This window comes from Orbicella faveolata, unplaced genomic scaffold (assembly GCF_042242905.1).
Source record: "Orbicella faveolata isolate gen_17 unplaced genomic scaffold, um_ofav_v1 contig_13, whole genome shotgun sequence".
NCBI classification, from domain to species: Eukaryota; Metazoa; Cnidaria; class Anthozoa; order Scleractinia; family Merulinidae; genus Orbicella; species Orbicella faveolata.
Window position 1 is genome coordinate 32,974,267 of NW_028301540.1, and position 23,982 is coordinate 32,998,248.

Sequence of the window (23,982 nt, forward strand, 5' to 3'; positions counted from 1 at the left end):
ACTTAAGATCACGAACAACCCAAGGAATGCTGCCTTCGCGTAATGAAGTGAGCTTTAAAACAAAAATAGCCCTTAAGTTCTAAGATAGTCACTTATAAAGGCGTTGTCCGACTTTTTTACTGCAATGAAAAACTTCGCCCATCAAGCCGGCTACTATATAATGTTAAAACAAATGCTTGAAAGCTTGCCTTCGATGGAATTTTCATTATGTTCCGGATTTTAACATGCTTACATAAGCTTGACACTCCGGTCTCTTCTCTGGTATTATCTTTAAGTTTAATGTGGGAGTAATTGTTATGTTAATTCAGGTTCAATTTAATCTCTTCAAGAAATTCTTTTAAAGTCCAAAAGTTTGTTGACTTTAGTTAGGTTTTGCTGGGTGTGGGAAAGAAAATTCTTTCCCGCTCTCCAACTAGAAAAAATGATTCGTTCCTTTTTGCTTATATTTCTTGCCCTGTTGGTCGATGTGGCTGCCGAGCAACGTAAGTGTAAAATCTTTTTATTTTAGAGTGTGTAATAAGGACTGTAGATAGTATGAATTGAGATTGGGCTGAAATTTTCATGCGCGAGGGCATATTCTTCTTTACCGGAGCTCGTTATTCCAACACTGTGTAATGCATTATACTTTCAACTTCATGTATTTAAAACGACCTAACAATCTAACCACCTAACAAAGATCAGAATAATAAAATTTCAGCTTCAAACTATGTTAAATTCTTAGTCACAAGAACTAAAATGGCTCTTACTTCAAAAGGTTCCAAACGCACATTAGAACGCGTGGACGAAGCTTATTTCCAACAACGAAAAACATTCGAAATCTGTTCATTATATTTCCTTTTCCTGTGACAAAAACATGTCGTAAATGTTATTCAGATGTTCCTTTGATTTCGCCAATTTTACTGCGATCCCTGGGAATTTTGGAAGTGAATTACAACTGCAGGAAGGCATGTACATTTACTATTCAAACAGTGAACCTGAAAATTTTTCAACATTCGAAGAAAAGCGTTTAGTGTGAATGTTACCGCCATAAAATCTCCATATGACACACACGATATATATAATTCAAAACAGGTAAAATACCAAGGCCGGGTTCCGAGATTATTTGCTCAGTTACTAAGATATGCAGCCTTTTAAGCAATTTAATTTTCTCTAGTTTTCTTTTATTAAATGAAGTCTACCTCAGTCTACACATTAGGTGCATGAGCAGCCAACCCTGCTAATCTTCAATTGGCTACGTTCTTTCGCATTCTAAACAATGTGTGTTGCTTCCCTACAGTTTTCCTCTTAAAAGTTTAAATCAAGTGAATGAAAGAATGTCTTTCAAGTGTCAGAGCAAGGGCCACTAAAAGTAAATAAGACAGATTCCGTGACACGCAACCAGCCCTTTCTCATGAAAACCAAATCACTTTTGCGTGCAACGATAAGTGGTGCTTATATATTAAGCTACGTTAGCTCAATGAGCTTTTTTAAAATAATTCTGCATCGGGCCATGATATTCGGCAAAAATGAGGGACTCCCATCCGGGTATTCATGTCCTCCCTGATCCCTTAAAAATTTCCCTTGCTAACTATTAATAAATTCCGTCAATCCCATCAAAGTTCGCATTAATACTAGAGATTTAAATTTCTCGTTCCCTCAAGTTAATCCAAAAGTATCCCTTAGCTTTTCGCTCGAAATAACCGACCATGGATGTTTTCTAGCTTGTTTCCCATAACCTCTTGGAGACGCTCAACAATATAACAGAGTGCAAAGATATGAGAATACAGCTCGACTAAATAAAACGATCAAAGCTTCTCCAAAATTGAACCAGTAGAAATCAAGAAGAACTGTGTAAAACAGAACGAAAGTTAAAGTTAAATGATGATTCGTAGCATTTTGAATTAGGTACAATTTACTTATCTTATTTAAGACTGATTCCCTTCCCAAATTCCTCCCTTTTTATACACATTACAATGATGTTTTAATTATTTTCAGCTTAGCTACGATCTAACTCTATGACTGCAAAATTAATCAAGTTTCAATTTGTACTATGATAATTTGGCGAGAAATGATTGTTTTGGGAACTGTTTACAAATCAGGGGGGTCAAGGTTTTACCACCTACACATAACATTCCTCTCGTAACTTACAAAGAAGCAACAAATCCTTAAGCCAGTTTGATACATTAAACTTGATCATTGATTGGAGCTGATATAATAAACCTTCGACGAGGTGGAAGAAAATGATATGTCCTACACAATCAGCGCACTTTGTTTATTATGTGTCAACGATCAGTTTGAAATTCTCAATAGTGAGTGATAAAAAGATAATTTCTCCTGACAAAAATAAACAAATCAATACCAAAGGCAACAAGAGTGAATACAGCAGCCAACAAGAAAAAAATATCCAGTAATAAATTCTCAGAGAAAGATCGAGAAATCAGATATTGAATTTTTATAAAGAAAAAACATTGATCCAGATTTTACTATATATTGTTTCAGTTAATGCACCAGGAGAACTGAACTGTCCCGCCCTTCTCGTTGGAGCACATGTTATCACCCCACATTCCTGTACAAGCGCCCCGAGTGTTGCGGAGACAATTTGTTCCTTCAAGTGCCCCAAGGGTTACACGCTCAGTGGTCCATCTTATAAAACCTGCCAGTTAGACGGTACTTGGACCGATCAAGCTGTTCCTGTTGAATGTGATGGTAAGTTTAGGCTTCAAAAGACTTCCGCCTCCAAGCGCGTAGCGGTTCTAAATTGGAACTGAATGAATACGCAATTTTCGTTAATCAGAATATTTAAAATATTTCATTTGAATGGTCTACACACGATCAATGTTCACTAGGGTTTCATCCATAGACTTAATTAACAGATAGAACTACCTTTTGCAGCAGCATCTGAAACACAGTATTTCTGCAAGAATTGCACCATATGAAAGTGCTACTGACTAACTCATTATCATTTGCATAGTCAAACACTAGGGTTTCTTTCACAGATTGAAAAACTAGAACCTTCTTTTGACTAAAAAATTAAACAGCGTCACCTGAAAGAACTATTCAATAGCACGCACTATGTTTAATCCGCAGACTCGAAAGTTATGACATAATAAACATTACCAAATGAAAGTATTGCTCAGTAGCTTTCATGTGAATGGCCACACACAAGAGCTTTACGACAGAACCATCTTGTACATCAGACTCGAGCAATACTACAGGGAGTAACGTTTCACAGCTACATTATTTGAATAGTCAACCACTAATGTTTCATACTGTTTCATACTAGTCTAGATACATTTACCGACACAACAAGAACATAATATTTAACTTGAACTGGACTGAGCCATATGAAAAACCATATATGAACCATCATTGTATTCTATTTTATCAGTTACTGAAGAAAGATTTAAATACACGAGAGATCAACGCAATTACTTACACAGCATAGACATGCAGTTAAGAAAATAAATCCTGAAAAAAATTCAAGCTTGGACAGGATTCGAATCCAGGACCTCTGCTGTAGTTGCGTACACTGAACTGGGCTGATCTCTGATCCTTAAATTAAACCGAATTACTCATCCACTTGATATTTATGTTACACAGATGTGAATGAATGTGACCTTGATAATGGCTTCTGCAGTCACATCTGCGAGAACACACCAGGAAGTTTTCACTGCAAATGTCCACATCCACTGTTCTTAGATCCGGAAAATAAAAGGAAATGCAAAGGTGAGTCGCTTCTTGACAAATCTGTTACTGGCTTTCCCCTCCGAAACCTCTTCCATAAGCTTATACATCATTTCTTAGATCATTTTCTTGGTAATGAATTGCCATTGCAAGGGTTCGATAGCATTACATACACGCGTTATATAAGCACGCTTGTATCAAACAAAATAAAAGTGTCGAATCAGTACGACAATGCTAAGAACATGAAATATTAGGAACATTCAGTTTCGGCTCAGGGGCCTGTTTCTCGAAGGTCCCGAAAAGTTTTCGCATTAGAAAAGCCGTAGCAAAATCTCAAACTTATGACTTCAAGCTGTTTTATGTACATATTCTCAATATAAACAGAGGTTCTCTTCATACAAGAAATTTCAGGCGTATACACCTTTAAATACCGATTAAATAAAAATGGCTTTTCGGGCCCGAAAAGTTTCCGGGGCTTTCGAGAAACGGGCCTCAGCTTCGAATCGAAAATTAGATGTCGATGTTCTTAAGGACACTCGAACCGTGAACACTTAGCATTTTTCTGTACATTTTTTAGATCACTATAAAATAAAGATTCTTCGTGTTATGAGTAATGTTAGTATTTTTGAAGTGTAAAAACATTATACCCTCTTGTTAAAAGGAAGGGCTTTGCATTCTATGGTCACTAAAAAATGTACAAAAAATAATAAGTGTTCACGGTTCGAGTGTCCTCACTGTAAAAAGAGTGTAGTCGGCTAACTGTCAGTTCCTGTATTTCTACAGCAAAAGGCGTTCAGCTTAACTGCGAACCAAATCACATGGAAATCGTCCTTCCCAAAAACCTTATTCACAATCTTGAGCATGAGCACTTAAGCCTGACAGACCCAGAATGCCGAGCGCATGGCAATTCTACTCACTACAGCTTGTCGACCGACATCACTAATTGCAGCACCACATCGCACGTGTACAAAAACTTTATCGTCTATACAAACAGGGTAATGGAGTCTCCTAACGAAAACTCAGACGTCATCACTCACGTAGGTGTAAACGAGATCCTCGTCCCGTTCAGTTGTTATTACAACGATTTGGAAATTGTTTCCGCTGTCGGTTACAAGCCGGTGGCGCAGAAAATCCACGTGAACGTCCAAGGGCGTGGCGAGTACGCATTGAGCCTCGATATCTTTAAAGACGGGACTTATGGGGAGCAAAGATCCGTGGCATCATCGTCAGCCAAGTACACCCAGGCAGACTTCCCGATCCTTAAACATCTTCGTGAGAGGATATACGTGCAGGCTTCGTTGGACACTCGCGAGACGGACCTCAAGATATTTGCGTCTAATTGCTGCTCAACACCTATGCAGGATCACGAGGCTACAATAAAATTCAGGCATGCCTTGATTGTGGAAGGGTAAGAGAGAGAATCATGTTCTTGTTTTTGGTTTCATTTTACAACGAAGTCTTGTCCTGCATCCATGACTCATCTTGACCCGAAATTTATGCACTCGACTCCTAATAAAATTTAAATAGTATCTCAAAAGAATTGTTTAATGACAAGAAGTAAGGAAGGATTAAGGTTAGTTACAGTACAAGCCTGACTCATAGACAGGCTTAATTCTCAAGAAAGCAGCAGCCATGACATAGCCCCTTCAAAAGTAAAAAAATAACTAAGCACCTCCAAAGACTGCTTCTGTATATTGAACTTGAATCTAGTCTAGCCGCAGACGTCGTCGACGGACTTGTGTCTGAAACACGGACAGGCAAAAGTTTTACCAGAAGTTGAAGTCGAAGAACAAGATTAATAATATACATGAAAAAATTACTCGATTCTGATTGGCTAACAGCAGTGCAGTTCAAGTGTAACACCAGTGCAAAAAGTGTAACACCAGTGTAAACTGTACACATCGTAATTCTGGATTATGATTGGCTGAAAGAAAATAGGCAATTTTCTAAGCCAATGATGTTACGTAAAATGATGACAAAAATTTACACGGAAACTAAGAAAAAAGTTTTCTCGAATGAGAAAAAATGGCTTGCAGAAAGATCTTCCGGTACTTCCTCCACGCAAATTTTTTCATAGTCATATTCATATTGATTGATAAGTAATCATACGGTTACTCTCATTCAGTTTGGAATTAATTGGCACTTGTGAGTTTTTCAAAAAGCTGAAATTGCATTCGCCGAAGAGGCTCCTGCAATTTCAGCATTTTTGAAAAACTCACTCGCGCAAATTAATTCCAAATTGAATTCGAAACTGTATGTTTACCTATACTAATAAACATCATCCACAGGAAACTGGAAAGTGCATTAAAACCGAAGCCGCATCACTCTCGAGATCCATTTGTCGAGAATAAACAAGAATATGAACAATTTTTTGTCGGGATGTTACAACAAATGCTTGGAAATCAAATTAAAACAAATATTTAGCACTTATCTAGCCGGAAAATTGGATGATGAGAAAGTCAGTGAAGAACAGTTCTAACAGATATATTTTTGTCTTTAGTTGTCCGAGGGATCCAAGTGTTAGGTTTCATGCCTCGTCTGATCCCAGGAAAGTTCGCTTCAGTTTCGAATTATTCAAGTTTCTTGGAAACCATGATTATGTCTTTATTCACTGCCGAGTCCATGTATGTGACGTAAATGATACCAATTCGCGATGCGCAAAGGGATGCCTGCCCGGCAACAGTCCGGCAAAGAGAGATCAAGACAAGCATGGTAACAGAGCTCAACAATCGAACAAGCGCGCTAAAACCGTAACACAACCGATCGAGAGGCACATCAAGAAAGTCGTGGCTCCAGCTAGCGAGAAGGCGACAAAGCTTCATGCTGCTGCCAAGAAAATCGCTGGGAAAACTGCATCGCAACCAAATGCGAAACGTGCTAAAGCGCCTCTTGCAAGCGAGAAAAAGGCTCAAGATCACCCTAAAGCGCCAGAGATAAAGGCTGTCAAGACTGCAGTGCATCGCATCATGAAACGCGCAGTAGAGGGCTCTCGCAAGAGAGGAGTTCTAGGCTCAGCTGACCTTAGCAGCAAGGGACCGATCATCCTTGACATTGATGGGAGAAAGGATGTCAAAAGAGATCCCAGGCCAAAAAAGGTGTTCGCTCAATCTAAAGGGAGTGCTATCGAACGAGATGTCAATGACAAGAACAAACGTAAGTTGTTATTACCTTTTTATTGTTTCACCTTGAGTCAAATACCTGAAATAATCTAACCTGCATAAGCATAGGAAGAAGATGTGGGAAGAGTCACAAGAGCAGAGCTCTGAGCCGTCTTGTTGAGCAGTTCATGTTTCTTAAGAGTGTCGTGTATAGCTCCAACTAATTCGATTATTACTACTCTGACAAATTAGGTTTGTGAACTAAACAAAAACTGGTGTAAAAAACACCCTGCTTTCCTACGACAAATGTACGAGTCAATTAGAGACTCTGGAATTCTTATGCGAAAACTGAGCCGCGAAGAGGTGTTTTTCCTAGAGGGTACTGAAATGGAGTGGGGCATGCAGGCGGAGATAAGTCCCATTTCCCAGCCACAGTTCCCAGTGAAAATATACGCAAATCCCAGTTTCCATAGACAGTCCCCTGCCCCCCACCCCTACTCTTCCCCAGTTTAGTTAACGGTTAAGCTGAAATAAAAGCGTGTTTCCCGAAGGTTGTGTTCCCAACTTAATGCTAATTTTCTCTCTTACGCGTTTGTTTTTCTCCGTTATAGGTTCAAGCGTTGCCCCTAGTGCAACCAACATATTTTTAGTGGCGATGACTGTGGCTTCCATCATGGCGCTTGTAGGAGTCGTGTACCTCGGTCGGAAAGCGATGAAAGTGGTCAACAATCCATACAATTATGAACCTTTATTAGTCAATTAGTAACGCTTATTTCGGATTCGCTTTACAATATACTTGTTGAAAAACGCAATCAGTTTTTAACCCTTTTTTTTTTTTAAATGTAATACGTTGCCAAAGTAGAATTTAGCATGAACAATCTTTTACCTTGTGTATACAGGTTTCATGAGGGATTGCACCCGACCCAGTCCATGCTAATTCACAACGTTCAAACTTAGAGCGGCTTTATCCTCAGTTTTTCCAGTGGTATCACAAATCCAAGTAGTGTGTTCAAGCCATTATTAAAAAGGATAGACTTCAGCCTTTTTAGTCTATTGTTTTCATCTTGGTTGCTTGGAGGCACGAGTATAGCAGACTGGCGTTGGATGGGGACATTAAGCAACACCAACTTTTCTCGTGTCTCAACAATAGGGAGGTTAAGCGGACTACGACGACGACGGCAACGAGAACGTCCCCAAACAAAAGGTTTAATGAGCAAAACAATAGCTGTGCATGAGCGTTATAAATCTTTGTATATTGCTTTGACGTCCTGTGTTCTTCTCTGCTCCCTAGTTTTACAGAGAGGCGACCTCTTCGCTCTTATTGGTGTATTGAGTTGTCGCTTCATTTTCACTTGACAAATTATGACGCACTTAAGCCACTGGAAAAACTACTCTATTTCAATGTTTTATAACGACAACGTTGAATGTAACCATGTTTAATAGCTAGTGTTTTCAAATAATGTTCAGGTTGACAGTTGTATATCTCTTTCATTGAAAATAAACTGGCATTTATAACCACAGCTCACTGATCGGTTTACTTTCTGCAGCACGCGTGGGGATACTATAGGTAATGCAGGGAAACGGTCTAACGTCCCATGGTCAGACCGTTCTACAATATAGTCAGATCGTTCCACCTGTAAATAGTTTGATAAAAAAAAATCCTTAAAATTGATAATATAGATCCCACACGAGAGTAATTCAAGTGTAAGTTCTTAGTATTGACCACATAATCATTCGATGTAACGGCATCAAATTTGTGTGACAACAACTAAACATCACGCAACACGTTTCTTTTTCCATTATCATCGAGCGCGAACATTTTCTTGACTTTTTCTGCGAGGAACAATCCGACCATAATCCACTCCGTAAACGTCTTCTCGACTTCACAAATAATTTTTTTGAGGCCATTCGTTAAGCTTCAGCGTTAATCATTCAACTAGTCGACAATAATACTTCTTCGTAACAGAAGCAGGCTTCTTTCATGGTTTAGTCAAAGAAACGAATGTCAAAACTATAATAACATGAATGAGAGACCTTTCCAGATTGGGTGGTTTGTTTTCCCGTTACAGACAACGTCATATTCTCTTGAGAATTGTTATTTTGTTCATCTAAAAATTATTCTTACTATGAAGTTTCTTTGATAAAAATTTGGTAATAAAACAAACGACTTTTCGACCTCTCCTGTAGGTCATTTTCAAGTTCAAGTAAAATATAAAATAGCATACAAATATAAAAATAAATGGGAATGTAAAAACCTATATAATAATTACCAAATTTACATAATTACGTAATTGCATAATTACCGTATTTACTCGATTAAACGCTGCCCTCGAATAAAACGCCGCATTTTAGAGCAGAAATGTTAATAAGCGCCGCATCACGGGCAACAAACCGCCCAGGCTAAAAAGGTCTATTGAGTCAGCAGCTTTCGGCAGGGATGTTACTAGGCAAAATTGGGAGCTACTCGGAAACTTAACGAGAATAAGCTGATACGACTCTGTATCTAGCGACTGAGTTGAGTCTGAAGTTCTCTTTCGTTGTTTACTTCAGATTTTTTCAACTGCCTTTCTATCTCAAAGCGATGGAACTCCACAAGAGCTCATCATGTCAATCAAGTTTCATGACAGGTAAGGAGCGCCTCTTTTTGCCAAGTTTCACTTTTCCAGCCGAATTATTCTTCCTCTTCTCGGATAAAACAAGACGTTTCCTCGCTGTTCTCTGCAAAAGAGTTTCAAAAAGTAACTTAAATCTCATTTCTTAGTAATCGAGAAACGTACTAATTGGCTAGCCTTGTTTCTTCCTAATATTCTCCAATCGGTTCGCACACACACATTTCTCGTTTTTAAATAGTTAAAAATTTAGGGCGCGCGGTCACCAGGACCCGCAAACGTTCCGTGTGGCGTGATATTTGTTTTTTGCGTGACATCCATCCATCACAACAGTAGTACACAATGTACTTTTCAAACGGACTCACAGCTCGACCTTAGATCGGGGTTAACACCCTTGCGTAACAATGGACCAATCAGAGCTCGACATCAGGTCGAGGTTTTGGGCTCTAGTTGAGCGTATGACTACTCCCATACTCAACATTGGATATTTGTACAGACATAATTTACCTCACTTTACACAGACATAATTTATCTCACTGTACACAGACATAATTTACCTCACTGTACACAGACATGATTTACCTCACTGTACACAGACATAATTTACCACACTGTACACAGACATAATTTACCACAATGTACACAGACATAATTTATCTCCCTGTACAAAGCCATAATTTACTTTTGACTTTACTTTTGACTTTTAAATGAATTTATGGCCTTGCCCCAACTTATCTTCGTGATCTCATTAGTATAAAATCGAATTTATCATATAATCTTAGGTCTACTGGTAAGCTCTTATTGGACCATCCCAAGGGTAAGATGCTTCCAACATTGGGGGCCAGATCACTTTCAGCAGCAGCTCCGAAACTCTGGAATGGCCTACCTGAAGAGCTTTGTCAAGCAACATCACTTGACAGTTTTAAATCTCAACTTAAGACTTATCTTTTTAAGAAGTATTTTTATAATTTATAATTTTATTTGTATGGTGATTGTTACGTGTTATTGATCAGAATATGTAAATATGCGCTATATAAATTGGTAAATTATTATTATTATCATTATTATTATTATTACTTCACTGTGCAGAGACATAATTTATCTTACTGTACAAAGACATAATTTACCTCACTGTGCACAGAGATAATTTACCACACTGTACAGAGACACAATTTACCACACTGTACACAGAAATAAATTACCTCATTGTACACAGACATAATTTACCTCACTGTGCACAGACATAATTTACCTCACTGTGCACAGACAGAATTTACCACACTATACATAGGCATAATTTACTACACTGTACACAGACATAAATTACCTCACTATACACAGACATAATTTACCTCACTGTACACAGATATAATTTACCTCACTGTACACAGACATAATTTACCACACTATACACAGACATAATTTATCTCACTGTACACAGACATCATTTATCTCACTATGCATAGACATCATTTATCTCACTGTACACATACATAATTTACCTCACTGTGTACAGACATAATTTACCACACTATACACAGACATAATTTACCTCACTGTACACAGACATAATTTTCCACACTATACACGGACATGATTTATCTCACTGTACACAGACATCATTTACCTCACTTTATTCAGACGATGAGCTCACACTCAAAACATCAATGTCACAAATGTGCTATGGTGGTTAATTTACCAATTTAAAAGTATATCATGAAATGATGTTTCATTTGCCGGTTTCACAGCCCAACAATTTCCCATTCATGATCTACCTCTGATCTGTCCATGAAGACACCACTTTCTTCAAGTTCCTCATTGTTGCTTGTGTGATGTGCATTAGCAAGACATCCCTGGGCCATTCCCTTTGTTTTCTTCTTCCTACTGTTCAGTTTGACCTCCGTCAGAGTGTCATATACTTGCTGGGTGGTGTTTGCTTGCCCCATCAAGTTTGTATTTTTAGTTTTCGTTTGTTCTACTTTTGATGTAGAACTTTGAACTGAATTAGGAACTAGGGCTTGAAGTAGATATTCCACAACCTCATCCACAGACTCTAATCTCACTGATTTGCCATTTGGCCCGAGAATAGTCAAATCAGGCATGTTTCTAAACAGTTTGAAAGAAAACAAAACAGGCAAGTTTCATGTGCATGTTTGTATACAAATATTACAAGCTAAATGTTAGCGTGGATACAGTATTCTCTGTGTTATACAATACACTAATTGCAGGCCCCAAGGGAAATAGTTAGCTTTGTTTTCCCGAGAATCTTGATGTTTCCTGAGACGAGATTGAGGGAAAGATCAAGACTCGAGGGGTTAAGTGTAAAGTAATACATTAGGAGGTCAAAGTAATCCTCTGGTTTATAGTGGGAGAGCAGGAAACAATTTGCACAATAGGCCATTTTCAACGAAGTCGACTCCCGATAACTTGAACCCTCGCTAACTTGAACCTCATGCTAACTTGAACCAAAATCAATTTCCTCTGGATTTCCGTCTTACATTTACTGTAATTTTACCCTCACTAACTTGAACCCTCAATAACTCAAACCTAACGCTAACTCGAAGCAATTTTCGTTTCCCTTCCGTTCATTTTCTGTCTAATTTTACCCTCCATAACCCAAACCATGTCTGTCAAGACGTGACAAGTCAAAACAAACAGTGTACTGTAGTCTAAAACATTATTTTGAAGCAGCCATGTGAAAAAACCTGTACAGTTCACAGTTCCTGGACTTCTCCCTGCTGCTTTCCTTTGTTACAGTATTTTTCACATTACACTATGTTCTGATTTATACCATAATTTAGAGATGTATTGTTTTATTTTCACTCAACTTCTCTATTCTGTAATTACATTTGATTAAAATGTACACTGCCTAAATAGAAAAACAATAAAGACCATTTTCCCTTTTTCCAGTCATTTGTGCTCTGAACTCCAGATAACTCGAACTCCTGATAACTCGAACCTTTCTCAATTTCCCTTGAAGGTTCAAGTTATCAGGAGTCAACTGTATATTAAAATATTCTATCTTGGCTCCAAGGCCTGGGAAGTAATACAACAGAAATTGCATCAAGGTTGAGGGATGAATAATCAATTTCCCTTGTTTTGCTCCCCAAGCCTTGAGGCAAAGTTAGAATTATAATACTATGTCAAAAATGGCCCATTGCTGCCTGCTGGGGCAACATGTAAATTTAACCACTGTCACGCGACCATAAATCAACCAATACGAGCACACATTAGATTCAACTAAACTACAGCTAAATAGCAGTACAAAATATTACATATGTGAAAACTAAACAAACCTGGGCCCTTAATTAGGTAAAAGTTCATGCAAAACAAATGTGAATGTGATGTTGACGATATACCTGTAGACTTGAGTTCTTTGAACTTATCTTTCTCAACTTCATGATAACATCAAATAGTTGTCAGAAGTGACTAGATTTAGTATAAGTGTACAACTGGCAACAGGTGATCAAGCAACTGGCACAACTACTTGTTTTGAATCAACTGCCAGTCCTATTATTCTAAGCAGTAATTTTGCAAGCAGTACAGTGAAAGATTCTGCAGGAACACTTACTTTGTTAGCACGTGAAGTGAATGAGTCATAGACACAGCTTGCTGAAGTAACCTGAAATCATCTTCCCCTGACTGTGATGAGTATCCATTTATTTGACAGAAGTGAGAAGCTAGAGAATAAAGCTAAGAAAACAAAGGAAAAGAAAGGGACATTGAAACAAGCAGCAAGAGGTAGATTAATCAGTGAGCTAGGATTAGTTAAACATCATCTGCTTGCCGGTTTCTTCGGCACTGGGGGGAGGGACTAAGGGTGTAGTGATAGAGGCCACACACCCAGGACTAGAAAAAACTTGAATTCCAGCTTGCCCTCAGGACAAGTAGCCCTTAAGGTTACAAAGTACCTTCATTAGTGCCCTTCAGAAAAAAATCATACCTTCGTTGTTTTTAGGGAAACTACCACAAACTATTATAATTATAAACAATAGATTATGAGCTTGAGATTTCTATCGCATGATAGTAGACAAGGGTGTGGCCCGAGTCAACTATCACACGATAGAAATCAAGAGCAAATAATCTAATAATTATTGTTTTAGTATAGAAATCTACTAATCGTTCAAAACTTAATCTAAAGCCTCTTCAGAGACACTTCGAAAAAGCGAAGAAGCGGCCTTCATTTTGTTAACAAGGGCACACTGTTACGCTATTCACTATTCATCACAGAATAGATAGTGAGTAGCATAGCCAATCAGAGAATGGCATTTGTGATAGAATGCTAGTAGAGTCACACTAAATATCGATAGAAAGGTTATGAACTGTAGAATTTGGAAAAAAATATCCATTGTTTTGCTCGTGCCTTTGTTGAGAAGAAAGAAGCCGAGAAATGGAAAACGACCGACTGTCATTCCACCGAATTAATCAGGTATCAAATGCAAGAAGGGATGTTTAAGTACTCCACAGTGTTAATAAACAAGCATCAATCTCTCAAAGGGTGTCGGGGTTTTCTAGTATTCTTATTGGTTATCTTTTTATAGACCAGTAAGGTTATAGCATAGAATAATTTGCCAACCATCTTGTGTTTGCAGCCGTCACAAGATAAATAACCATGATATAAAAAATGCCTGACACCCTTTTGTTCCTCGATACTTAGGGAATGTCCTGGCCAAATTTCATGAAAATCTGCCGATTCTACATACCTTATTAATTCATTTAAAGAGATAATATTCTCACAAAAAACTATTGTGAGTTATCACCATTTGAAAAGTTGTAAACATGTCATGCCTTTACTTGGATTTATGTCAACAGCATATGCTGTCAGCCAATGAGTATGCACAATTCCTTGCTGCTGTCGGTCAAAGTTTTCTTCTTGTCCTCGAAAAATTCTGCTTTTGTCTTCTTCTTAGGACCTGGCTTTTATTTTTTTGCTGCCCAAGGACTTTTCTCTTCCTTTTTTAGCATGTATCATGACCTCAATGAGGAGTGATAGGTGGCATGGAGTAGCGATTTAATTTGAGAACACAACTGTGACTGCATATAAACAAGAAAATGCTAATGAGACTGATGTAATAAGAGCTACCGGAGGCAGTCGTTTTACGCAAAAATTGATGCACTACTGTATGAGGACTATGACACCTAACTGTTTCATTAACTTTTATTAAAAAAACCTTTTTTTCTAACTAACTCAGTGTGTTTTTAGATTTTACTTTCATTTTTCGGAAATGTTAGATTTGATAGCGACCTTTCTGTTTTGCTTAAAAAGAAAAATGCAACAAAAGTGGCACTCTCAAGGTATTGTGTAACCTTAAATTTTGCATGCCCTGAGCAACTCTTAGTTTGCAGGGGTTTCAGTAAGGGCCGCATGCAATTGACCAGCTGTGAGGACAATTTTGCCCAGCTGGTTTGAACATCGATCTAGTCCTAGAGGAAAGTTCTTCTTACAATGAAGTTCAGTTCTAATATTTTTGCCCACCTGTGAAAACCAGTTGCCTCCTGCTGAAAACATTAATGAAAACCCTGAGTTTGCTCTTTTAACGATTTAGTTGGTAGACAAGTTGCCTGATCCCTTGGCAACAGGCAAGTGAGAATTAAAAATTACTAGCCCAGAAGGAAAATCTACTGTTCCAGAGAACCGCATCGCACTTCTTTTTTAAGCCTTTGACACTTCTTCGAGACATACAAGTTATTTCATTGTGTGCTGTTCAAACACCTCTATTGTTTTAAAGACTATGTTCATTGTTTCTGTAGTTTGTTCTAGAGCTGAACCTCCGCTAATGGCCACCTCTCTACAACACTAACAGCTACCTCTCTACAAAGGCCACCTTTCTTAGTCCCGGTGGATGGTCTATATTACGTGTATTACATGTAGTCAAATCATTCTTATTTTAAAATCTCTACAATGGCCACTTCTCCACAAACGCAAAGGCTACTAAAGCATGCCACAATTTATATCTATTTATTTATTTTTTATTCAAACATTTGTCAATATTACCTATTGAAAATGGTCACTTAATCAATGACTGTTGAATGCTGTATACAAAACACAATTTTTTTTGTACATAATAGGTCAAAACTTGATCCACACCACACATCGTTGGTCTGTTTCTGTATTCTTTCTGTTTTATTGATTTTCCTTTGATTTTGCCACATATTTAGATGTTACATTAAGCATTTTTTTGTTGAAAAAATGTTGCAGCCCTGAAAAAACAAGTGTCATATTAGACCCTTACAACCTCCTTTCTCCTGCATCCCCATGGTGGCCATTGTGGAGTGGTTCAACTGTATTTTTTTTGTTGCAAAGGATTTTAATTGAATGACTGAAATGTTTAATGAACATACTACTGGATTTTTCAGCACAATACCTTAGTGTTGTCTGTTGATTTATCTAACATCAAAAAGAAGTTGAGCAATCTTGACAGATTCAACAGCAACTGACATTCATGACAAGAAAACTGCAAAATTAGAGGATGTAAGTTTTTAGATTGAGTAGGAACATGACAGCAGTAGCTAAACTTCAATATTAATAACACTAATGACAACAACAACTACAACCACAACTACTGTACCAACCACAACTAACATCCATCACATTTGCCTTAATCATGCATCACCCTGCTAATTTTGAGGCCATCATGCATCACGCAAAAACCCTTTGCCACCCTCCTAGCATATAAGATTAACTGAGCTTTGAGCAACCCAGCCTAGGACTGTACTGGGAGAAAATCACCCTTGGCCTTTCTTGTAAGGACCAGTCTTAATTTTGTGGCTCCACACAAATTAGTTTTTGGTCTGAAAACTTACCTCTGCTCCTTCAATCTTCAGAACTTTTTTTGTCCAATCCAAATGCCATGTTATCACTGGTACCCTTTCTTCAGGGTAAGGGTTAGGATGATCTGATGATGACTGAATGATTAACAAACAAGAAATAAACATCGTTGTTTTTGTTTGTTTCTCTCTGCAAGGAATCAGTGCATTAATTGGAGCAACGTGATCATATAATGACATGTTTATATAACAATATGCCACCTACATGTATATTACCAGTAGTCCTTTGCAGGTTTCATAATAGGGGTATCAAATAGTCCCATTCAATTTAAAAGTGCTCGCAAAATTTGGCCTTTGCTCGAATTGCTCGTAAGAAATTAATTAGATAAGTGCTCACTTGCTCAAACTTGCTTGCTTGTTCTTGCAAATTTTTGCAAGTGCTCGCATGCTCAGATTCTCATTAAAATGTACTTGATTCCTGTATGGCGAAACTAGGAAGCATTGGAGAAACATGCACATGTTTTGCTGACGTTTTTATATTGAGGCTGATGCACATAAGAATCCTTCGCGAAAGTCACCTGCAAAGGTAGAAAGTAATCTTGAGATATTTATAAAGGCTATTACTATTACTATGTATTTGACCCTTCGAGCTTGTCTAAGCTGTACGGTTTCAATTGGTTAGATCCTAGAAGCCTCCAAATGAAGTTTCATTGCATTGAATATTTTTTGAGTCAATCAATGAGAAACCAGTTTATTGATCATTGAAAACCGAAACTCAATATGCTTGTTAGACTAAAATGCCACATTGTTTACATTACCTAAGAATTTTATAACCGAAAGAAACCTTCCATGTCACAACACTTCAAAGTCTGGTAACTTTTAGCTTCTCCTCGTGGTTGCTCACAACGTCGGGTTAGAAAGCACTAGATCTTCTTGGGCATCCACCCACTGAAACTCCCTGACTCATGTGAAGCTTCATGACATACTGTAATTTGGCATCAAGCAAGGCATAATTGGCTATAAGCTGCTGGGATTGGTTGAACCACGATGTGCACCTATTGTCCTGTTTTGGAGGTGTCAGCCAGATCACCTGGTGCAAAACAACCTAACTTTTTAACAAAAGAGAGATTCCGGCTAGTGGAAATATTACTATTTCTCGTTGCTCGCCATCTGCATTTTCTTAAATTATTCGCTTCTAGCATGAGAAATTTGATCACTGCTTGTGCACACAAAACTAAAAGCACTGCTCACATGCTCACAAATGCTCACAAAGAATCATTCACTCATATTCTCAATTTTAGACTTGTTATAGACCTTTTTCATAAATGGCTGCCAATTTAAAATTCTTTTGTATGCATTTAAATTAGCCTCACTAAACTTGTTTGGGAGTAAAAATTCTTTTGAATTATGGACTAAAAAACGAGGTTAGTCAGGCTAATTTTAATACTTACAAAAGAATTTATAATTGGCAGCCATTTATGAAAAGGGTCTATACACTTGCCTAATTAATTACCTTGGATTTACCAGGAATATCACAGAATGTCTCACTATGACTGGAAACTACTTGACCACACCATTTACAATGAACCTTGGAGTAATAACAAAAAATATATTACTATTAATACAAATTAGTCTAAATATATTTTTATACAATAAAAACGGACTGCTGTCATCTCCTAAAGAGAGCAAATTAAAAGGAAAATGTTCCAACTTATTTAAGGATTACAGTCCTTGTCTTCTCCCTTCCTGGGGCTATGTGTAGTTACTATGTGTACTTCAGTCTTGTCTTGCATTAGGTTGCCACCGGGCTATTCAATTTACTGGTAATATCCGTCCCCACCCCCCCTCCTCTCCCCCTATTGATGAGGTGTTTTTTTCCTGAGCCATTCAGAAATGTTTTCCTGGAGTTACCCTTTTTCCCCCTCAGAAAAGAACCTATTTAACAGTAGGGCTTCAGAAATTTAGTGTTTTGCAGTATCCTCATCAGAAAAAGTACATCCCACCATCCCTGTTGATGACGTAACTTCCCCTACTCCCCCTCAGAAATTTTACTCTTGGTATTGTACTCCGTCAGAAATAAACATTTTGAATAATAGCCCCTCAGCGAGTCTTGTCTATGGGTGACTCCCTCAGAAAATGTCATGTATAAAGTGGGGGAGGGGGGGGGGGGTGGATATAAAACAGAATGGCCTACAGGTAGTCTAGGATACCAATATTATTCTAAGAACAATTATTGTTGTCCAAGTTGTTGTTGATACAGACCAACCCAAGATATATGCAAAGAATAAAGGGGGCTTTAAGTAAAAGGCTGAAGTAATAATAAAATAAAACCGGCCAACACAACCCTTGTTTCCTGGATAACTAAACGAGACTTGCACATACATGCACATGTACTATCATGCATACTTCTTGAAACTCTCCTTTTTAATTTAGCTTCCCTGGTTCAATCCTGTCGCCCTACCACCCTAACATAAACAATCAGCCATTCAATGTACGACGAACTTACTAGAATCACAGCAAAATAAGATTTTGTTCTACTAGTGCATTTTAAAATTTGATTTTCCAAGAATTATTTGTTTACCTGCGACTGTATTCTTCTTTTCTCATGATAATCCTTCAAACTAGTCCGGATAGCTTCCAGGACCTCGAACAGGCAGAAACATGTCAGGAAAAAGAATAAGTTTAACTTTACGCGGCGCAACTTAAGCGCTTAGTGATGCTCTGTTTCCAGATAAACAACCCGGTTTGACAGCCTTGCATTTCGCAAAATGAGAAATGTCAGTATTTTGAATAAACTTTGAATAGCTAGGCTACCGTTTTGGCTTGATAAGCTCCTGGCACGATCTGGGGCGACATATTCGGGAAGAGTTTCTCCAAAGTCTTTACCAAAGGTTCCCATGTGCTTCGATCCGCCATATTGAATCGCTTTGATGAAAAGACTGGTGCCTAGAGCAAAAGTCCCCCTTTCAGGGGCTAGGAGCGGAAGCTACCATTTTCGGCAAAGTAGAAAATGGAAGCTAAATTCCACGAGCCAGTCCGTTCTCTATGCATCAGCGGTGGAACACACGGGAATGAACTGAATGGCGTTTATTTGGTAAAAAATTGGCAAAAAAGTGATTCCTGTCGGCGTGAGGTAGAAAGGAATTCCTTTCAAACTCATGTTGTGCTGACGAATTTACGAGCAACAGAGCAATGTGTTCGCTTTACAGATGTCGATCTCAACAGGCAGATAACGCCAGAAAATCTATTTTCAACTGAAGAGAAGGGCAGTTGTCCCTACGAAATACAGAGAGCTCGAGACTTGTATTCGCAGTTTCAAGATGAAGCCGGAGAAAAAGCAATGGATTTCTGGTTTGATTTGCATAACGCGAATGGCAATACAGGGCCCTTTTTCATTATGAACCACACTCAGGGTCCATTTCCTTTGCACCTGGCATCGCACTTGCAGATCAAGTTCCCTGAGATCCGTATCATGCTCTTGACGCCAGGTCATTTTGAGAAACTCCATTTTGGCAAGAGCCAAGACAAGGAAGGGGAACAAGACCAGGCCATTTCCAAATTCCCCACAGGGAGTGTATCGAATATTGGTAAAGAGGGCTTTACCCTAGAAATGGGCCCCCTTGCTAATGGCACATTAAATGCATCCATGTTTAACTTGGCAAAGGATATAATTGGTGGTGTGCTTGACACAGTGGATGAATTCAACAATGGAAAAGAATTTGAAGAAAAGGAAATAGAAGTGTTCAGATTTCTCGGTGTCGTCCACTATCCCACAGATGAAAACAGTGAAATAACAGCCATGATTTCCCCTGATTTGGATGGAAATGACTGGAAGCCACTTCACCCAGGTGATGCTCTCTTCATGGCATTTAACGGAGAGACCATAGTTTACAAAGAACACAAGGTAGTGTGGCCGGTATTTATAAACGAGGCTGCATATTTCCGCAACAACATAGCAATGGCTGTTACCAGAAAAGAAAAGATTGTTGTTCCAGCTCTAAAACTGAAGGCAACTCAGCCTTGAACTGTTCATGGGTCTCCATATTACAATGCAGATATAAAGATTAGAAAGGTTGCAGTTTTCTAAACCGATGAGAAAATGAAACAAATTCTATCAAGCCGTCGGTTATGTATCTAAAGCAATACTAGGATTTGCTCCATAAAGGAATCTACATAAAGCGTTAGAGCTACTTCACAGTTTTATTCTGTTCTGCAAGTATTTCAGATGGCTAAAATTCTGGACGGTTTAATTTTCGAACATTTTTTTGCCAAATTTAAAATCTTCCGAATTTTTTTCAAGTAATGTAAGAACTTTGTCAATCTATTACGTGCATAAAGCTTACTAATCACGGCGAGAGGAAGTTTTGTTCCAATCGGCCCATTTTTAAAATTTAGTTTTTTCTTTCACCTGTGACTGTATTTTTTTCATGATAATCCTTAAAAAAGATCTGGATAGCTTACAGGGCCTTGAAAAGTTAGGAAACATTTGGGGGGAAAGAGGAAGCTTAAATTTTGACTGCCATTTCTCCACCAATCAGTGTAAAACGAAGAGTGTGGATTACAGGGTAAAATGCAGACTGAGGGTAAAATGTAGATTGAGGGTAAAATGCAGACTGAGGGTAAAATGCACACTGCAGACTTTTGAACTTTTTAGCTGTTACCATGATTTCCATCAGTGAGCTAACCATGAGTAAGCTAACTAGGGCGTTATTCAGGCTAACCTGAAGTTATTTTCAGGCTAACCAGTGATATTCAGGCTAAGTACTGAAAGCAGTGCTGACATTTACTACGGTTTGGTCACTCTAAAACGCAGATCATGCAGACTGCAGCCAATGTCGGCAGACTGAGTACTTTTTTCTTATGCTAGTTTTCGCATTTACTAAAAAACTATACCCACATTGTTTTGGTTCTCGTTTCAAAAGAGTGTTCAATATATGCGAATGATTTTTTTTCTTAATCCACAGGCCACAAAAACTCAGCATCTGACTGCCGATTACTGGACGAACGCGTTTAACAGACTATCAAAATAAAGCATAGAAATAAACTTCACTTACCTCAGTATAGGGTGTAGTGTGTCTTTCATACATTTAAGGCGCAAATTACGTTTTTTTGACCGGTTCGAGGCTTGCATTTCTTTTTGGCTTTTTTTTTTTTTCTTTTTTTCGGTTTCCTTGGTCTCCGTACTTCCTCATAAGTGATTTATAGAGCAAAGCAAATCGCTTAATCATTAGACCGTCACGAAACTATGAATAGACCCTCTTTCGCTCAGTCCGTCAAGCGTATACCTTAAAGATAAACCTCGAGAAAAAATGGGCGCAAGAAAACTCTTCCTGGAGGTTTTCTCGTAGTCTAAATCGCTATAAAAACACTACCTTGCCATAAAGGCCTGATAAGTTTACCATCACATCAACTCAAACCGTATTGCGCTGAGAATGTCAAATGATATTCGGTTTCCTGTGATCTTTCCCATATGAGGGCAGCGGAGACGGGGGAGGGACGACAGATGGGGATATAACCTCATCCAAACCTACGAAAATTTTGAGGGCTCAGCTAACCACGTTTCGGTGCCGAAAATATCGCTAGCGCGGCATAAAATTGGTTTGACAAAATAATTCCGTCTCGTGATCTGCCCGAGGTACGTCACTTAAAAATATAAGAACTATTTGCTAAGTCTCAACAAAATTCCTGCCACCAAAACGCTCCCATAGATCCACAAACAGTAAGGATTGCAGTTGACATTACCTGTGGCATCAGTGATCAGGTGATATTGAACCATCACAATGAGAAGACTGGTGCCTAGCAAAAGCCACCCTTTCAGGGGCCAAGAGGGGTAGAATTTAGACGAAAGATTGCGTGTGAGCCTTCGAACAAGTACAGTAACATGGAAGCTAAATTCCACGATCCAGTCCGTTCTCTATGCATCAGCGGTGGAACACACGGGAATGAACTGAATGGCGTTTATTTGGTGAAAAATTGGCTAAAAAGTGATTCCCATCGGCGTGAGATAGAAAGGAAATCCTTTCAAACTCATGTTGTGCTGACGAATTTACGAGCAACAGAGCAATGTGTTCGCTTTACAGATGTCGATCTCAACAGGCAGATAACGCCAGAAAATCTATTTTCAACTGAAGAGAAGGGCAGTTGTCCCTACGAAATACAGAGAGCTCGAGACTTGTATTCACAGTTTCAAGATGAAGCCGGAGAAAAAGCAGTGGATTTCTGGTTTGATTTGCATAACACGACTGCAAATACAGGGCCCTTTTTCATCATGAACCACACACAGGGTCCATTTCCTTTGCACCTGGCATCGCACTTGCAGATTAAGTTCCCTGAGATCCGTATCATGCTCTTGACGCCAGGTCATTTTGAGAAACTCCATTTTGGCAAGAGCCAAGACAAGGAAGGGGAACAAGACCAGGCCATTTCCAAATTCCCCACAGGGAGTGTATCGAATATTGGTAAAGAGGGCTTTACCCTAGAAATGGGCCCCCTTGCTAATGGCACATTAAATGCATCCATGTTTAACTTGGCAAAGGATATAATTGGTGGTGTGCTTGACACAGTGGATGAATTTAACAATGGAAAAGAATTTGAAGAAAAGGAAATAGAAGTGTTCAGATTTCTCGGTGTCGTCCACTATCCCACAGATGAAAACAGTGAAATAACAGCCATGATTTCCCCTGATTTGGATGGAAATGACTGGAAGCCACTTCACCCAGGTGATGCTCTCTTCATGGCATTTAACGGAGAGACCATAGTTTACAAAGAACACAATGTAGTGTGGCCGGTATTTATAAACGAGGCTGCATATTTCCGCAACAACATAGCAATGGCTGTTACCAGAAAAGAAAAGATTGTTGTTCCAGTTCTAAAGCTGAAGGCAACTCAGCCTTGAACTGTTCATGGGTCTCCATATTACTCCATATTCCATTATTCAATGCACAATGTTACCCTCAAATCAAAGATGTGCAAACTGCAACCATCAAATCAAAGATGTGCAAACTGCAACCATCAAATCAAAGATGTGCAAACTGCAACCATTCAAATATTAAATTTTCATAATGAAATAGCAAAAATGTGTGTAAGAGACTATTGTAACTATGGGAAAATAGAAAATATACAACTGTAAATATGAAATAAATTTTGTCTGAGAGATGAATTAGGTCATAGGCTTGTGCTGTTTTAGCAGTTTTAAGTTATAGTCCACCGCAGTAAAATTTATTAGTCATGAGGTGTGCAAGGGACAATTAAAATTTTAAAAAAATATACATAGTTATAATTTTACATGAGGTCATATGGAAATATTTCTGCAATTTAAATAAAATGAATAAAATTGAAAATGAAGTTTTTCTTTGAAATTACTCATGATGCCTTAGTCCTGGTAATTTTTTCTGTCTTTAGGATTTTGGTGTTGAAGGGTTTTTGCAAGTTAATGTTTATCATGCCACTTGGACATGCTATAGACCCTTTTCATAAATGGCTGCTAAATTATAAATTCTTTTGTAAGTATTAAAATTAGCCTAACTAACCTCGTGTTTAAGTTGATAATTCAAAAGAATTTTTACTCTCAAATGACTCAGGTTAGAGAGGCTAATTCAAATGCATACAAAAAGTTTTTAAATTAGCATCCATTTATGAAAAGGGTCTTTAAAACACTGCTAAAGAAACAGTAAGACTACATGGATGGATTCCATCCATTTGGCTCTAAGTTGAGGCACTTTTCCTATAGTAATCACTTCCATAATTCATGTGTCCTGTTTAGCTTTAAGGGTGTGCTTAGTGGTAGTGACATAGTTGCCCGTGGGGTGGGGGGAGGGGGCTAATCCCTTATACGGGCTTTATAG

The 23,982-nt window shown here is 38.3% G+C and overlaps 3 protein-coding genes and 1 pseudogene across 3 annotated transcripts; 3 read left to right on the top strand and 1 right to left on the bottom strand.

Moving 5' to 3' along the window:
- The first annotated feature begins 338 nt into the window (after nt 1–338).
- LOC110050015 (uncharacterized) lies at nt 339–8,281 on the top strand. Its single transcript, XM_089285597.1, has 6 exons — nt 339–482; nt 2,479–2,685; nt 3,580–3,705; nt 4,447–5,071; nt 6,164–6,816; nt 7,373–8,281. The coding sequence occupies exons 1-6, from the start codon at nt 422–424 to the stop codon at nt 7,522–7,524; spliced, it is 1,824 nt and encodes a 607-aa protein (XP_089141723.1). The 5' UTR covers nt 339–421; the 3' UTR covers nt 7,525–8,281.
- Nucleotides 8,182–19,054, bottom strand: LOC110050021 (uncharacterized). Its single transcript, XM_089285599.1, has 8 exons — nt 18,953–19,054; nt 18,720–18,782; nt 17,652–17,726; nt 16,175–16,276; nt 15,736–15,825; nt 12,942–13,063; nt 11,146–11,476; nt 8,182–9,479 (listed from the first exon to the last, which is right to left on the bottom strand). The coding sequence occupies exons 1-8, from the start codon at nt 19,052–19,054 to the stop codon at nt 9,369–9,371; spliced, it is 996 nt and encodes a 331-aa protein (XP_089141725.1). The 3' UTR covers nt 8,182–9,368.
- Nucleotides 19,055–19,148: 94 nt separating this feature from the next.
- LOC149116008 (N-acyl-aromatic-L-amino acid amidohydrolase (carboxylate-forming) pseudogene) lies at nt 19,149–21,199 on the top strand (annotated as a pseudogene).
- A 767-nt stretch (nt 21,200–21,966) lies between these two features.
- On the top strand, nt 21,967–23,499 carry LOC149116009 (N-acyl-aromatic-L-amino acid amidohydrolase (carboxylate-forming)-like). Its single transcript, XM_089285598.1, has one exon. The coding sequence runs from the start codon at nt 22,020–22,022 to the stop codon at nt 23,031–23,033; it is 1,014 nt and encodes a 337-aa protein (XP_089141724.1). The 5' UTR covers nt 21,967–22,019; the 3' UTR covers nt 23,034–23,499.
- The last annotated feature ends 483 nt before the right edge of the window (nt 23,500–23,982 follow it).